The 18,587-nt window shown below is 36.1% G+C and overlaps 1 protein-coding gene and 2 non-coding genes across 3 annotated transcripts; all 3 read left to right on the forward strand.

Annotated features, from left to right (window-relative positions):
- Positions 1 to 5,885: 5,885 nt before the first annotated feature.
- LOC140787479 (polyol transporter 5-like) lies at positions 5,886 to 7,736 on the forward strand. Its single transcript, XM_073136409.1, has 2 exons — positions 5,886 to 6,091; positions 6,200 to 7,736. Exons 1-2 carry the CDS (start codon positions 5,950 to 5,952, stop codon positions 7,627 to 7,629), a joined length of 1,572 nt encoding a protein of 523 aa, XP_072992510.1. The 5' UTR covers positions 5,886 to 5,949; the 3' UTR covers positions 7,630 to 7,736.
- A 9,029-nt stretch (positions 7,737 to 16,765) lies between these two features.
- LOC140787843 (small nucleolar RNA R16) lies at positions 16,766 to 16,848 on the forward strand. The gene has a single exon (XR_012108914.1). It is a non-coding gene; the product is annotated as a small nucleolar RNA R16 (small nucleolar RNA).
- A 128-nt stretch (positions 16,849 to 16,976) lies between these two features.
- LOC140787844 (small nucleolar RNA R16) lies at positions 16,977 to 17,055 on the forward strand. The gene has a single exon (XR_012108915.1). It is a non-coding gene; the product is annotated as a small nucleolar RNA R16 (small nucleolar RNA).
- The last annotated feature ends 1,532 nt before the right edge of the window (positions 17,056 to 18,587 follow it).

The raw sequence follows: 18,587 nt of genomic DNA on the forward strand, positions 1-18,587 counted from the left end.
TGGTTCGGGCCAAATCCTAGCCACTAGTGGTTTGAGCCAAGGTTTTAGTGCATGCGGTTTAGGTCATGACTTAGGTGTGGGTGGTCCAAGGAAGGTGCTGGCGATGGTGGCTTGGACCAAAACTGTCTAGATCATCATTGGCAAAAAAACTCGGGTTTTGACCTTTATTTTCCACCACGGCTAAGGAAGATGATGATGGGATAGTCGCTAAGGGCTACCTCAGCATCACGTCGGTGGTGAAAATGGTTTGCAGAGATGGTAGGATCTTCATCGCGACCGGAGGTGGTGCTTTGGTTGTAGTTCATGTCGTAGGGAGGTTGGTTCCACATTAATTGATGGTGCTAGCGGTGTAGGGGGGGTTGTTGCGTCGAGTCTATTTATCTTTTAATTAATTTATATTTATCTCTTATGTAAGCACTTAAGGCAAGTCTAGTTATGTCATATAACTTACTAAGGCAAGTTCGTACGCTACTAAGGCAAGTTTAATTAAGTCATGTAAGTCTTTAAGACTAAGTCTCAAAGGACTCATTGTACCCGACCTCTATATATGGAGAGGCTAAGCTTCTTTGTTTATTCAATCAAGCATCTAATGAATAATTAGGAATTATGTTTTAGTCATAGACTATCTTAGGAGTTAGAGTAAAAGTTAGATAACCTAGGAGTAAAAGTAAATTAATCATAGTCATTCATTTTTCTATGAGTAGATTTAATTTAGAACCCTAATTCTACCTCCAACCTATAGCCACCATCACCTCTAGCAACCACCCTACTATACACCGTCCACCACTACCCTTGGTCATCCACCATCGTCTAACGACTGTCGCAACATCAAATACTGATCATTTTATCCCATTCTAACCTTCCTCTACTATTTTATTTATATCTTTTTATTTCGTCCTCCGATTTATAAGAAACTAAAACTATTAGAGCTCTAACTTTCGAGACTACCACCACCTAAATTTTCATAATTTTCTTATGTCTGGATTAATCTAGATCTAGTTTGTAACATTGGTATCAAAGTCAACGTTCCTCAAACAATAGTAAAAATATAATCCAAAGCTAGCCCAGGAGAGATCACAGCCATGGAGAACCAATAACTCATCTCCATCCAAGTGGAGGTTTCCTCGGTACCACTAGCAATTGCCGATGATGAACCACCCGCATAGACAAAGACATTCTTTAAGGAATTTTCTAAGGAGTTTGCTAGATCCTATGCGAAGAGCACTGAGAGGATAGAAAAGACTATTCAAGCCTTGGTAGCAGCCCTCCTTACCCAACACCACCCTCTGATGACCACCACAATGTTGAATATTTACCGTTCTGCTCAGTTCTAACCTTGCTCCACTCTTTTATTTATATATTTTCATCCTAACCTTCAATTTAAGTGAAACTAGAGCCATCACTAGAACCCTAACTCACGAGGCTACCACCATTTTAATTTTTGCAATTTTTTTACATTTGAATCGGTCTAGATATAGTTCATAATAGGGTCATACCTATGCTAGCACTAGCACTAGCACCGAGAGTCGGCAATAGGAGGCTACGGGGTGTAGCCTCCACCAAGAGCCTAGATTATCCTAGAAGAGTACCATACGATAGAGGATAACGTGGGGAAGCTCAACAGACTGGCATGATAAGGCATGAGGCCACTGGCCGAATTCCCGGTGAGACTTAAAGGAGGGAGATGCGAGTGGAAAAACACTAAATACATAATTAAACTAAATTAACTTCTCGCAGGCCATGGGGTCGACAAGCTCCATGAGCACCTCGGCCTGGCAAGAAAAAGGGGGAAATGAGCTAATAAAGGCGAGGAGAAGGAAGGAAAAGAAAAAAAAGAAAAAAGAAAAAAGAAAATAGAGACAAGAGGAGGGAGGGAGGGAGATATGGAAGGGGCACACGTGCGCACAAATTTTCTTTTCAGGATGTCACACTTGAGATTAATTTGGTTGCCCCATTTTGCGCGTGATGAAAGTGTGATGTTGTTTTGTAGTGCCCTTGTGGCTTACGATGCCTGATGAGTTATCTCTATTAGGTTTTTAGTGTTGGCAATTGTGTACAAAATATTCTAAGTGTTTTTATACATGAATATGAGCATTTATACAAGTCTAGAAAGTATTTGGTTTGAAGAATTGCAAGATCAAAGGAGAAAAGTTTTCGCGTTCACAACCGCTATCACATAGACAGAGAGTAGTGTTCACAAGTGCGTTCGAACGTGAGCACAGGCGTTCGCATAGACAGTAACTAGTGTTCAAAAGCGTGTTCGAACGCGAGTGCAGGCGTTTACACAAACATTAACTAGCATTCACAAGTGCGTTCAAACGCGTGCACAGATAGTAAGTACTGTTTCTGCGCGCGTTCAAATGTAGTCTTGGCCGTTCGAACGCACCTACGAAGTTTGCAATTTTTAGAGTTTCATGAGTTTGGATAAGACTTGGATTTGGCTCTATCTCGGAGATCATATATAAGTATTGTGATGCCCTAACTCTAGAGGGGTTGGTGAAGCAATTTGAAGGAGAACTCTTGAGGCTACATCGTTTCTTCAACCAATAAGGTCCTACTCTTCTACAAGGTTTAATATTTTGTCTTAAGGGCTATCTAGATGAAAGATCAATCTCAAGGGCTACTGAGGTTGAAAATCAATCACGAAAAGTGGTGAATCGTGGGTTCTAGCGAGCAAGACTGAGAGGAACAAAGTCGTTTGGGTCGACAGGTTATTTTATAAGTCAGTCTTGTAACTGCTATTATTCTAGTGATTGGTTTTGATCCGAGTTTGGATTCGTGGATTTTTTTCGTTTGGGTTTTTCCACGTTAAAATCTTGGCGTCCATCTTTGCTTTTATTTTTTAATATTTCTTCCATTTTTTATTTAAGCAAAGGAGTGATATCATTGCCTAAAGTTTAGATACATACGTATGTCTAGGCGTTATTTCATTCTCCATACCTATCAGCCATGGAATAGGTTCCATACATTGTCAACCACCTCTGTCCGTCATTCTCCTCCTCATGAGGGATGTTTGTGGTGGTTGGGATGAGTTTACTATCGTTGGTGGCAAAAGTTTAGATACATATGTGTGTCTAGGCGTTATTTCATTCTCCATACCTATCAGCCATGGAGTAGGTTCCATACATTGTCAACCACCTCTGTTCGTCATTCTCCTCCTCATAAGGGATGTTTGTGGTGGTTGGGATGAGTTTACTATCGTTGGTGGCAAAAAAAGAATTGTCAAAGACTCCCTCCCTCATCGTCAGGCTTCTTCTCTACGAGGTGAGACCCCTATTTCACCTCCGGTTGGTTGTCCCCTGATGAATATTTCGTCGACAGCTTGGCTATCATCGATGATGATAACCGACAGCCACCTTCTCTTCTTTTATAGGTTTGTCTTTTGTTGAGGGAGAGGATGGAGGGAAATGAGGTGGGTTAGGCTGCTTAATTTGGGTGTGAGCTATTCCAAGCAGTTGGCTTGGGTTGGGTACTGCTTAGCCTAAGGTAGAGTCAGTTGGGCTACAAGTAGCCCAGCCCAATTTGGTTGTGGATTACGCTATGGCCCAGCCTTGGTTGGGTTTTGAACTCAACTTTGTGGAGTAGTGTTGTGGTCTCCAAGTTAGTTGGAGCCTACTAGCCTAGCCCATTGCTTTAGGCCTCGAGTTAACCCAAGTGGGTAGTTGTTCTTTAATTTATTTAATTAACCATATCAACTTGAACCCTTAAATATTATTCAATGTGACTATAGTCAGATAGTTCCTCTACTAATCGCTCCTAATAAGGAACTAACTCTAATTGGAGATTAGTAATTATGTTCAACATGCTTTACTATTCTATAAAGTAAGTTGATAAAATGTTGTCTGTTGGATTTGCTATAAATCAATAATAATTAGTGGAATATTGAACATGACGATATCTGTATTAATTACTCTTAATAACGCATATGATCGTTATATCAATTTTACTTAAGTAATAAATGTAAGAATTCTCAAGTGAACCTACTCAAAATAGCAGTTGTCCTTGAGTTTTTCAATTAATTAATTCAAATAAGCTTGCGCTTGTGCTTTTATTGCTTTCATTATCATGGTAGGTTCATTACTGAGAATAGTGTCATGCAAGTGAATCATCTGTAGTCTAAGAGTAATGTAGATAATGAAATGATATTTTGATACTTTATTTTATGATTTCATCAGATTCATTACATGCATGTGCATATATTTATTTATTAGCTAACATAATTATATTTATTTATTGCTGAATATTGGGTGCATTTCAAGGGTATAATAGTATGATGTATATGTTATATGATTAGCAACACTTGCGCGCGTATCATTATTTAGTTAAATTCCTTATCGCCAATATCATTTTACTCGTTTAGCTCGGCTGGCACTGCGTATGTCAATTTGAACAAGCTTAACACTATCGAGTATGGAAATTAGACACTGAATAATTTTTAAATTATGATTAGGAGGTAAAGTTTATAGATCTAGCAATACTCGATAACACAGGATCAAAATGTTTTTAAGTGATGGCTCACGATTCTGCATAGACGGTGCAATAATATTCAACTAATCTTGCTTCACTAGAGTATTAGTAGATAGAAAAACTATGCATATGACAGCTGATTTGAAACTTTAGCATCCCAGAAACATTCCATCGTCGGCTTGCTCTTGTAAGCACAAGAGAAGCTACTAAGCTCAAGATGGGAGCATCACAAACAATGCTGTTTACATCGACAAGCGTGAGAACGATGGCCTTCGGAGACAAAATTAATGCATTAATACTTAAAGAAAGAAGTTAACGGGAGCCAAAGTGGTCTTATACCCCAAGTTTGGTTGACTACTATATTAATCCTGACACACACAACTTGAATTTGAGGCACGTTAACGAGAAAACTGATTTATTCATGACAACATTACGGTGGCATACAGAATGAGAATAAGAGTATTCTTAAATTAGTTTAGTGAATAATTAACTAGTGTAATAACCAAATATCAAATTAAGGTAAAATAGGTGCAACATTCTTAAACTCATTCTACTCTCTCCACTCTGCTTTCCTCATCTATCCAACTATTTTATATCTATCAGCAAAGTCCAATTATTTTTTTGCCCTTGAAAAATAATTAATTTAATCAACTATCATTTCAATATTCGAACTCCATTCTCTCTCTTCTTTCTCCTCTCCTCATCCTCAACATCCTTTTACTAGAATGACAGGTTAGTCATTTGGCATGAAATATTTTTTAAACTTACTATTTTTTTTATACCTAATAATAATACTAGTATTCTAGTATACAATGAAACACCCAACTTTCCTCAATCCGTTTAATGCACCTAAAACAAGGTTAAAATTGCTGTACCTAACTGCGTTTTGGTGCTTACAACATTCCAAACAAAATGAATAACACGCAGCGCATAGAAATAAAAAAAGGTACAGAAATAAGAAACTAAGAAAAAAGGTATAGAAATAAAAATTAGAGCTCGAGATTGGAAGCCGCCCCCTACGTGATGAACATGTCAAAATTTATCCAGTGACTAATGCAGCGCATATGGTAGTCAATCACATGATATCCTTAGTTAGTGTAGTGGTAGAGACTCGAATGGTATGAAGTACCATAATTGGCAGAGCAAAAACGGTATTTTATTTAAATTCTTACCACATATTACTGGCACGGCTTACAAAGTATACGAGGGATAATAATAAATGAAGGAAATCGTCCAATAGCCTTCCACCGCGTCCTTGCATTTTGGCCCGGAATCCATCTATTGGATTGGATAATCAAATTAGGAACCGAAACGTAAAGCGACGTCAATGATTAGTTCATTTTTCTCGCCACGTGTTTGACTTGAAAATTTTCCTCTGTTTGTCTGAAAGACTATCTAACCACCAAAATCTTTGGCCTATATTGCCACTGTGAGGAGTACACTCACTCCGATATCACTCTTTCATCCAAAGATAGCAAAGAAATGGATGCGTACGAGAGAAATCAACCCAACTCAAGCCCTCCTCCTCCTCTTCCCATGGAGAAGGCCAAGAAGGCTACCAGAAACAAGTATGCCTTTGCTTGCGCCATGCTCGCTTCGATGACATCCATTCTACTGGGTTATGGTAAAAAAAAAAACAAAACATAACAATCGCCTTGAATTGTTATTCATGCCGTCTTACCATTTTTCGCAGTCTCTTGTTCTAACAGATGCGAATTGTTTGTTAATTTAGATATAGCGGTGATGAGCGGCGCCGCCATATTCATCAAAGACGACCTCAAGATCAACGACACCCAGATTGAAATCCTTGCCGGTATTATAAATCTCTACTCTCTCATCGGCTCCATAGCTGCCGGAAGGACGTCAGACTGGATCGGCCGCCGCTACACCATCGTGCTCGCCGCCGCCATCTTCTTTGTCGGCGCCCTCCTGATGGGGTTGGCCACCAACTACGCCTTCCTCATGGTGGGCCGCTTCGTGGCTGGCATCGGCGTCGGGTACGCCCTGATGATAGCCCCCGTCTACACCGCCGAGATCGCGCCGGCCTCCTCCCGCGGGTTTCTCACCTCCTTCCCGGAGGTTTTCATCAACGCCGGTGTGCTCCTTGGCTATGTTTCCAACTTTGCCTTCGCAAAGCTCCCCGAGTGGTTGAGCTGGCGCATGATGTTCTGCGTCGGCGCCGTGCCGCCGGTGTTCCTCGCTGTCGGAGTCCTCACCATGCCGGAATCGCCTCGGTGGCTCGTCATGCAGGGCCGGGTCGGCGAGGCCAGTCGGGTACTGGCCAAGACATCCGAAACGCCCGACGAGGCCGAGCTCCGATTGCTCGAGATAAAACAAGCTGTTGGAATACCAGAAACATCCGCGGACCAAGAAATCGTTGCCGTGCCGAAGAATAGCCACGGGGAAGGAGTCTGGAAGGAGTTGCTGATCAGGCCCACCCCCGCCGTCCGCCGCGTGCTGATCGCCGCGCTCGGCCTTCAATTCTTCCAGCAAGCCTCCGGCATTGATTCCGTAGTCCTCTACAGCCCTCGGGTTTTCGAGAAGGCCGGGCTCAAATCCAACACCAATTCTTTAGGCGCGACGGTGGCCGTCGGGTTCACCAAGACAATAGCCATCTTGGTGGCCACCTTCTTCCTAGACCGCGTCGGTCGCCGGCCGCTGCTCCTTGCCAGCGCCGGGGGAATGGTGGTCTCGCTTATTGTTCTGGCCTCTGGACTTCACATTATAGATCAACATCCAGACGAGAAGCTGACGTGGGCGGCGGCGATGTGCATCACGACCGTGCTGACGTTTGTTGGGTCGTTCTCGATCGGGCTCGGCCCGATCGCGTGGGTGTACAGCTCGGAGATCTTCCCGCTGCGGCTGAGGGCGCAAGGCGCGAGCTTGGGGACGGCGATGAATAGGGTGACCAGTGGGGTCATCACCATGACATTCATATCGCTCTACAAGGCTATTTCTATAGCCGGGAGCTTCTTCTTGTATGCTGGGATTGCTGTTTTGGGGTGGATATTTTTCTATGTTTTCTTGCCGGAGACGAGAGGGAGGAGCTTGGAGGAGATGGAGGAGCTCTTTGGTGGAGGGCTGGAGGAAAAGGAGGAAGGGAAGGAATTAGGGAAGGTTGCGGCAGAGAATGGAAGGGAATCTAATCCTTTAACAGCCTAGTAGTGTTTGGGATTTTAAGTAGACACGGTATTGCTTGCAAATCATGGAGTACTACGTTTGTTTAGCCATCAGCATCAATAACAAAGCTATGATCTCTGGTATCAAAATTATTTTACTTTGCTGAACTAACCAAATCTAATCATACAGCATCAGATTACAATTGTTGTATATGCGGATTTCTTTATTATAATCTATGGAATTCATAGTACGCAGCAGCAGGACGAATAGTTTTGCAAAGTTGGGAAGAGAATGGGTGACGTTGTAAAATCAAAAACTAATTTGACTTTTAGTGCAAATGATCACCCAAATTTAGTATCATTGTTCTCAATTATCCTTCCTATAATCTCGCTGGAAACCATTATGCGTGTTTGCAGAATATCCGCTACTTTAAATATATATATCTTGCAAATATCCCTCTGCATTAATAAGTATTGTGTGTTGCACAATATTTAGTAGCAGTGTGGTAGGAGGTATTTGAAATATAAATGCATAATGTAGACGATTACCTACAATATAACCATAATAGAGGGGACCATTTGGAAAACTAAATCTATAAGTTACCATATAACCATAATGGAGGGGACCATTTGGAAAACTTTTTAAGTTTTTGCTAAATTCTATTTATTTAATTTATAATTATTTTAGTTTATTAAGTTTATATTATAAGATTTTGAGATGTGATGAGTACATTAGAGTGATTGATGATCCACTGCTTGAAACTAGATCAGTCAAATCAAAATCTTATTTAGCAAATAAATAGACAATTTAACAAACATAATAACATTATAATTCTGAGCCTCACGCAAATAACTCCTTTTTTAAAAGTATATTGCTAATATCCCCTATATAATATATTCTTCTATTTCTTTGGTGGTATTTTTTATTCTTAACTTTTAGGTACTCTTATATTAATTACAATCAAGTGATCAATAATGGTGAGAAATACTTTCTAAATAAATAAATAATTATGATATTTTGCAAGAAAGGGAAATTTATTATGGGGAGACAGTGTTGGCCACATGCGAACTATATTATAGATCTCTCAAATCACACACTACACATCCATAGAATTTATGATCCAACATCCGCCATTAAGCCCATCAACTAGCTCTTAGTTTCTCTCCTTCGCATTTGGATCATTAAGCCCTCCTCTCACCGTTGATAGCACTAAAGTAGAAGTCAACTTTTTCAAGAAAAATATTGTTTAGGTAAAACATTTTTAAGTGCTCAAAAGAGTCATCTTTACTAATCCACACCTTCTCTAGATAATCACTATTCAAATGCTTTGAAGGAGACCAGTTTATCAAATAACATCCGGTCTGCATTACCTCTCTCCAAAGTGATTTTGACAACTTAGCATGTGACAACATACACCTCACTTTTTCACAAATAGGGCGATTGATCCGCTCTATCACACTATTATGTTGAGGGTATTGCTTTCTGTCTTCTCACATCAGATACCATGTTTTTTTAATAGCTTTCAAATGGATCTCTATATATTCTTCACCATTATTCATTCGAATAAATTTCAAAAGCTTTCTAGTTTTCTTTTCAACTTTTGCATGGAAATGCCTGAAAATGTTAAATACGTCATTTTTATGCTTCATTGTATATATCCATATTTCTGAAAGCATTATCTACAAAAGTGACAAAGTAAAATGCACCACCCATGGATTATTTTCTCATGAGCCCACATACATCAGAATGCATCAATTTTAATAAATTATATTTTCTTATGACATAATGAGAACACTAGTATAATGGTATACCTTTGATATTGGAAACGAGTATTTTCTTTGTGTAAGTACTTAGAGACATCACTCGTTCATGTGACTACCACTTATGCCATAGATTTATAGACGTCTCTTTCTCTATGGTATTAATTTGCCCATTGTACACCTTAGCTTGCATCTGGTAAAGCAAACAACATAAAATATACCACTCATAGATTATTTTCTCATGAGCCCACATACATCAAAATGCATCAATTCTAATAAATTATGTTTTCTTGTGATATAATGAAAATACTAATATAATGGTATACCTTTGATATTGGAAATAAGTATTTTCTTTGTAAGTACTTAGAGACATCACTCGTTCATATGACTACTGCTTATGCCATAGATCTATAGACGTCTCTTTCTCTATGATATTAATTTACTCATTGTACACCTTAGCTTGCATATGGTAAAGTAATATTTTCTCCCCCTTGCTAAGATAAGTGCATCTTTGAGTAACTTTCAATTTCCATTAATAAACCGATTTTGCAGGTAAAGATTAAATTCAAAGAAAGATCTAGAATATGTCTCACATCCTTGAGTACTAGCTTATTGCCTAAACTAATATCAATATGAATATCACTCAAGCCCACAATTTGTGCAACTCCATTATTGTCTATATTCACAAAACAAAGTCTCTCGCTTTGTAAGAAGTGAAAAAATCCAATCTTATGATAGCATGGCATGAGGCTCCACTATTAATAATTCATTCCAAGTCTTAGTTTGCAATGACAACATAAGTTTCGTCACAAGTGGATAATATCATTAATTATTCATCTAAAACCTTATTAGTATTATTATCCTCTTATTTGCCTTCACTTTTCTTTTCATTATTCTTTTTTGGAAACTTGCAATCTATCTTTAGGTGGTCCGATTTATCATAATTGTAATAATGTATGCCTTTTATTGACTTGGATCTACTTTTGGATTTGTCAGAGCAACTCCAACCGGGTTCCAAATTATAAATTTGGAGCCTGATTGAGCTCCAATGTGGCTCTAAAACTAGCTCCAAATTTGGAGCTAGCAATAGTGGGGCTCCAAATTTGGAGCCCCACCATAAAAATGGAGCTCAGCACCATTTGTCATTTCAACCTTTTAAAATACTAAAATTGCCTAATAATTATTACATTCAATAATTTTAATTCTATTTGTATCCTTTATTAAATAATTTAGTTAGTTAAACTAAGCATATAATTAGTTTAATAATCAGTTTTTAACAAAAATAATACAATTGGAAAGGTCTCATCGAGACCTTTAAAATGAGTATAATATTAAATTATTTTTTAGCTAATTTAAATTTTAAAATTTTTAATATTTATTAAAATGAATCTAATAAATTATGTGTCCTAAAATATAATTACTTAAAATTATTCCCAATATAAATATTAAATATTAAAATACATTAAATATGAAATACATCAAACATGAAATACATTAAAAATGAAATCGAGACTAGAACCAGTGGCTACGGAACTAGAATCGATGGCTACGAAACCGGAACCGGTGGCTACGGAAATGACTTACCAGAATATTAAACATCTATTGTTTTTATTATATTTGGTTAATTTTTTGATATTTTTAGTTAATGACATGTAATGCTTATTTCAATATTTATTTTGTGTAATGTAATTTCGATGCGTTTAATTAAAAAATTAGTAATTTAAAATTACTTCTAAAAATATTAAATATTAGTCTTATTTTAAAGATCTCAATGAGAGTTTTCTAACCATATATTTTTAATTAAAAAATAATAATGCTAAAATAACCTATTAAGTAATTTAAAATAGCTAATATAATAACATATATTATATTATTATTTTAATATATATGGAGCCCTGTGTGTTGGAGCGTACCGAGCTCTTGCTCCATTTTTGACTCCATATTGGGCTCCAAATATAGAGCCACGGTTGGAGATGCTCTCATGGTTGTGAGAAAAATGACTTTTACTCCTCCCTCTATTTTTTGAAATAAAATTTATGAGTGTGAACAATCCGTATACTTCTTTTTTGACTCATTCTCAAGAAAACTAGTCTTCACTATATTCATTGTCACTACTTCATTCAATGTCGTTGTAAGAGTAACCACCAATGTCTCGTAACTTTTCATAAAAGAATTTCATAGTAGAAGTGCTTGGAATTCATCATCCAATACTATCTCCATGGTTGCAAGTTCATTCACTAAACTTTGTATTTCATTTAAGTGATCCGTCATCAGTATACCCTCTTTGTACTTCAAATTTAATAAATATTTTAAAGACATAAAGTTTGTTATTTGCAATTTTTCTCTCATACAAGTCTTCTATCTTTTTTAATAATGTGTTAGCTAATATATTATTCTCTACATTGTGGTAGACATTATTGCCAAATGAAGCCAACAAATTATCGGTTCAAGAGTTTCCACTTGTCTTCTCATATTTTTATCTTATTATTAGATTTTCTAAAAATTTTAGAATTTTTCTCCATAGGCAGCAAAGATTCTCAGAACTTTACATGTTTTCTTACCTGATTAGTAGGTAAATATTTTATCGATATGTAATGGTTAATTCTTTTATGTATCAAATGTTCTAAAAGATATAAAAATATACCTTATTACTTGGAAGTCTAGGATACTTCTAAGATCACCATATTTACCAAATTAAAAATCTCCTATAGTCCTATTAGGTTGGCAAAGTTATATTTTTAATCAATGTTAACCCTATATGTTATTCATGGTGCATGATTTATGAACTTGGAATCAACACTAAGATTTCATAGGTTGGATTTTCTTTTCTTTCTTGACATCTAGTAACTTAAAAATTAATATATGGTTAGTTTGTCTACTATTATCTTCCATAGTCAGCCCCATGCTCAGAAATAGGAGAGTTGTGTTAGATAGCTTAATGGTCAATGAAGAACTATTGTCAAGAAAACTATGAAATGAATCCTCACCAAATTGGTCAAAACTTATTCCACAATCAGCAATTCAGAGCCAAAATTTTCTAAATATTCTATTACTAAGGCCAAACTAAAATCACCATTCTCTTATTTTGGAGCACTTTTGGCTTAACATCATCACCTTCTATTATAGCATGCATATCTTTGCAATATAACAAGTCTAGAACATTTTTCTTCTATGTCCTCCAATTGGCATTATTTAAGCTCCTCCTTCTACTTGTGTTCAGTTTCGTAGGTTTCTAGGAAATTTTATTAAACACTTTGTGTGCACCATTAAAAACTTTGATACCACTTGTTGGAAATGAGCTCTCTTTCTCACCTAAGAGATCTATAACAAATGAAAGCTATAAAAATTATGTTAATTAATAAATATATACAATTTAACAACACCAAGCACCAAAGAAAGCTAAAATACTAAATTTACATGAAAAACCCTTCTCAAAGGAAAAAATAATCAATAATCGCAGCTTCAAATTACAAGGTTTAAAAAACACCTCCAATAGAGAAATCCAAGCCTTCTTAAAGCAAGAACACTTGTTGATGCGAAGAAGAAAAATATTCTTGTACTTTGATTCCAACCAAAGAATTCTCTAATTAGAAATCCTTATTGTGTGTAGAGAAACCCTCATGCTCTTTTGTCTTTTTTTCTTCTATTCACTCTCAAATGGTATGAGTAAGTACACATAAATAAGAGTCTAACTTAACCACTTATTAACCAACTAAAACACCTCATAGAGCTAGCTCAAATCAACTTAGTCAAGTGAAACTCAAAAGATTAGGGAGAGGCATTTGAAGTTAGACAATGCTTGCGAATTCATATTCCAAAAAATAGATGGTTGATATTTTTTATACTGAGTGACATAGATGGCATGTAAAATGAGAAGACCCTATATGAAGAACAACCTTCATCAGAAGAGCTTTCAGATAGGCTTTTCCAAAACAATGTTTTTACTTGATGGAACTATCAATTTGCAACTCTAGATTAATTTTCCATTTTTAACTAACTATTCGAGGAGGGTGAGCATTCACAGTCATTACTATTGAGAGAGTGATAGGCTAATTTTGCAAAGAAAAATTCAAGTGGTGTAGGCTTACAAATAAGCTTATTTGATAGACTAGACACAATAAAACCAAGAACAAAGTTTAAGATACTAGTGACAATTTATTAGTGAGAATATAGGTTTGATAAAGTCATTACTATTGAGAGAGTGAAAGGCTGATTTAGCAGAGAAAAATTCAAAGGGTGTAGGCTTAAAAATAAGCTTATCTGATAGATTAGACATAGTAAAACTAAGAACAAAGTTCAAGATACTAGTGACAATTTATTAGTGAGAATATAGGTTTGATAAAGTCTTCATCTCAGTAGTCCTTATTTTTTAGGCCTCTAACTTTTCTAATGCCACCAAAAACAATGTCTTCCCAAAATGAATGTGTTCCACAATCTTGAGATAATGTCATTAAAGATGGGTTTTGTTCGAGATGCTAATAATTTGTAATGATTTTTTTCTTTTTTTCTTTTTCCTTGTTTCCGACAAAAGACATGATGCCTTGTTTCATTGAGACAAAATAAAAACTACCATAATTAAGAAGTATCTATTTGGGTTAGCCAGCCCACGATAAGCAAAAGATAGCATACTTACAATCAAAACAAACTAAACATCTGAACTACTACAAATAGAGGGTAAATCACAATCCACCAAACAAACTATTTCAATTATAAATAATAAGAATATAAACATAGATATTAAGACGACAACTAGATTATTTTGAACAAGTAAAAATAAAATGCAGTATCCTCCTCCAAAAGACAAGCCTCCATCTCTTAGTCATCTTTGATCTCTACTGCGTAAGTCATCTTTTTAGCCTTCATAATTGCCTTCTCCCCCTATAGCCCTGTCCAGCAAAAGAATAGGGAGGAGCTTTGAATTTATCAATAAATACTCTACTATTTCTTACCAACCAAACACTCCACATGAGAGCCATAACCTAGATGAGAGTCCAATTCTTTAGATCTTTCTTTTGATTTAAATGTGTGTCAAAGAACTAGTCTTCTGCATGCTTAGGAGTGTTGGTTATACTGGTAGCAAAAGCCATTCTGCCAATCAACTTCTTCACATAATGACAACGCACAAATAAGTGGTCCACAGACTCATCCTTTACACAAAACACAACCAGTGTTACCATCCCAATGCCTCTTCTGCAGTTTATTTTTTTTATTAAAATTCTATTTTGACACATCAGTCATAGAAAAGCTCAAACCTTTAAAGGTACTTTCAACTTCTAGATTTTCTAAAAACAGTGAGGAAATATAATACCTCTATTGTTTAGAAATCTACAGAGGGACTTGACAATATTTATCTCATTGGTCGCAAGCCTCCAATTTATCTTGTCACTCCTATCAGTCAGATTTAGATTATTGTTCTCCACTAGCAACTTCATCTTTTGCTCATCCTTTCTTTGTTGATTTGTACCCCAGTTTCCAACTAGAATCAGTCCAAAATTTTCTAACCATTACTTTATTATCTTATATAATTTCAAAGAGCCTAGGAAATCTGGTAGCCATACTACACTCTCCATACTAGATTCCAAAACTTTACTGTTTTACCATTTCACCCAACTAGCACCAATTTGGAAAAGTCTGCTAATATGCAAGATCGATCTCCAAATAAGGGAGACTCTTGGAGAGCTAATTAGTTTAAAATCCTCAATTTTTTTATAATATCGTTGCATAACAACCTTTGGCCATAATTGATTCTCGAAATTAAGAAGAGGCCACCACCACTTTGCAAGCAGAGCTTTGCATAACAACCTATGCCCACAAATGATTTTCAGAGTTAAGAATATGCCACAACTTTGCAAGTAGAACCCTATTATAGACTCCTCTCTTCCTTTTCACAGAAAAGCTCTCCTCAGTTTTTCTACCTTTATTTTCATCCATTTCGGCATGTTAAAGTAAAACAAATAATACAAGGGTATGGAACTCAATACAAAATTAACAAGAGTAATTCGCTCTCTAAGGATAAAGTTTACGAATCTAGCCTGTAGACCTCTTCTCAACCTTCTCAATAATTGATATTCAATCATACTTCCACAACTTACTATCAATGATGGGGCAACCCCAAATACTTGTTATGAAATTTTCCCATTTTATAGTTCAATAAGTTCGTAAATATTTTCTCTCTCATGATCTCTGCCTATGTATATCAAAGAACTCCTATTGAAATTAATTTTCAAACCTGATATTGCCTCAAAACAATACATTCTAAAACTCCAACTTCATGCTCATCTGCTTGTAGGAAGATTAGAGTATCATCTGCGTATTGCAAGTTAATAATTCCATTGTTTTACCTCCTCCCCCAAACCCCTCAGTAAACCATCCATTATCAATACAAAAAAATAAGGTGATAATAGATCCCCTTGTCGCAATCTTTTCCTACACTAAAAATATTTACCTAGCTCTCTATTAATCATAACAGTAGATCAACCAGTCATAACAATTTGTAATGATCTTGTAAGTCGTCTTACATAGGTTGATTTAGCAGAATGGGCAGAGGACGGTGCCACGGAGGCTCCGGGGAGTGGTAGAGAAATGCCCGTAGATAACCAAGTTGTTTAGTAGAGTGACGTGGGCTCGGGCTCTGGAAATTGACCCAAATAAATCTAGCGAATTGGGAAATTGACGAGGGCTCGAGCCCAAGCCCAGTACTTTTTAGTGGACCAACCAAGTCATACCAACATAGCTTCTAGGGTTTCTTTTGAAACTCCTATTTAAAACCCCAAACCCAATTGCTCCATCTCCAGGCTCTTCACTTCCGCTCCCTCCCTTCATCCGCTCCCTTCATTCTCTCCTCTTCCTTCTCTTCAAATCATAAGACCTAAAAAGATCCCGATCTCGTTTTGTTAATCTCTCGATGACGATAATCGAAGCAGACGGGCGGTCTGAATCTGATGCCGTGTTGATTGTCTGCAATCTCCGTGCTTTCCTCCATTTCGAGGAAACGCATCTGAGAGAGATTTTTCTTGGGTATTATTATCATCTATGCTTTTTAATCTACCTTTCGTTTGATCTCAAACCAAATTGCTTTTCGATTTTTGCTATGATGAAGATGGTGAAAATTTATATGTCTGGACATCTGAGATCAATTTCTCTGTGATTAGCTACACATCTTCTGAGCTGGTATTAAAACTAATTTACTTAATATATTGTGCTGCTTTTATTCTCTATTTTAGATTAAAGGGTTCGCATCAGTTACCCTCTTCTTGGATCTTATCTTTTTCTAAAGCCAAGGAGATATAACGGGTGCGTAGAATGAAATGGTTGGCCTACCAACGCATTGCATTTTTGTATTGCTTTAGCGCCAAATGGTCTGACCGTTATTAATTTGTTGTTGATGATAGAAAAAATTTATATATTTGCAACATTAGAGTGGCAAGTGATGCTGATATCTTATCCTACACACTGAATTTTATGTGTCGACCAAATACTCCGCTTATTATCTGATGCCACTCCTTGTTCATAACAAATCTTCATTAAGTTTTTCAGGAATTTTTTATCTTATTTTTAGGCTAATTGTCTGCTTTTCTAACTAGCCCAGATGCCCATGTAGCGTGTTATTATGTGTGTATTTGCTAGTGTGATGGCATGTGATGAAGAATTCTTATGCTACACTGAATATTATGTGTGGACAATACTCCGCTTATTATCTGATGCCATTCCTACTTGCAAATAGGCATTTCATTTCCCCTTGACTAAATAATCAATCGGAATGAGGTTTTGATTAAATATTGGTAGGGAGAAAAATGAGGAACTACTTTCGTTTTTGTAATGTTGTTGAGTAATGTGGATTCATCGGTTAACAAATGAAAAGAGGAAAGAATCGTTGCAGCCTTAGTCTCTTAAAATTAAATAGGTACGAAGCAAATGAATTAAGAGTTTTCCATGGCCCGGCTGGAAGATGATTTAAGCATTTATAAAGAGGAGCTAATCGATCTATTTTCTAAATTAACCCAAAGAGTAACATGAGAAGCCTGGTTTAAAGGATACGATAATAAAGTTTAGCGATCAAAATGTATGTTGAATTTGATAATTATGTCGTACAATGATGTGTCTAAGATGTCGAAACTCAGTCTAGGTAGTGTTAATATTAATTAATAATATTTAAATAAATGGGTATAATATGTTTTTCATTATAAAAGTTCGTACATAAATAACTCATTAAGTTTTGAAGGGACAATCGACGGAATCATGGTATAAAGCACATAATAAATATACAAATGTTCAAGCGAAATAGTAAACAGAGTCCCAATCATATGATAAATATATAAGTTCTCAAGCAAAATAGTATTAGACATGGGAAGCAAGCTCTCCTAAAGAGAGATCTTAATTTAGGTAGTGTTTGGTTGAGTTCTTAATAATAAATTAATTCTACATCTAATTTATGCATCAAATATTTTTTATGAATTTTTTGAACAAATTTTATATAAGTGCAAGTCATACGAAGAGTAATGCATAAAATTTATCATAGTAGAAAGGTGTGATATATCAAAGCATGACTTTTATTAGTAGAAAATAACTAAATACCCTCTTTGGTACTAACCCTCCACTTTCCACTATCTATCAAAAGTGACGATCAATAACAATACTCTTTGTGTAGCAAATTGTAGCAAAGAATTAAATGGGAGATGAGCTATTATAGCAACCCTCTCCAAGCAACCTAGCAAATTGCTTGAATTAGTAGGATTTGGACCTTCATATTTAAACCATATCTCAGGCGGAATGGAATTATAATTATTTGAGTGAGATACTGTGGCTAGTGGCTAGTTTAACTAGGTTTAATTATTTTTTATATTCAATTTTAGGACCCTTTATTTTATTTCTTTATTTTATTATTTATTAATAAGGCATTATTGTATCTTAAGCATGGTTTATCAATAGCTGTCTCCTTTATGCTTTCTAAAAGGTCAATTGCATCATACAGGTACATCAATAAGAATATACGAATAAATTCAAAGACAAGTAGTTATAATTAATTTGTTTATAAGAATATCTAGGTCTCAAGAGGATTCTCATTAATTTGTGAGTCTTGACCAAAAAATTCACTCAGCATAGAGGCATATTTGGAAGTGACCATCATGAAGAATCTGTAAGATTTTAAAGACAAAATATATGTCATCTGCACAGATTTATAATCAATCTCATTACCTCTAAGTTGCAAAAAGTTGAAACATTTGATAATATTATAAGAGT

The sequence above is a fragment of the Typha latifolia genome, chromosome 4, assembly GCF_019914945.1.
Source record: "Typha latifolia isolate L0001 chromosome 4, TyphaL0001v2, whole genome shotgun sequence".
Classification (NCBI taxonomy): domain Eukaryota; kingdom Viridiplantae; phylum Streptophyta; class Magnoliopsida; order Poales; family Typhaceae; genus Typha; species Typha latifolia.

What these genes read in the sequence shown, in the direction of transcription:
- LOC140787479 (XM_073136409.1), top strand. Translation starts at nt 5,950, where the DNA reads ATGGATGCGTACGAGAGAAATCAACCCAACTCAAGCCCTCCTCCTCCT. An exon ending in ATCCATTCTACTGGGTTATG is followed by an intron (nt 6,092 to 6,199) that starts GTAAAAAAAAAA and finishes TTGTTAATTTAG; the next exon opens with ATATAGCGGTGATGAGCGGC.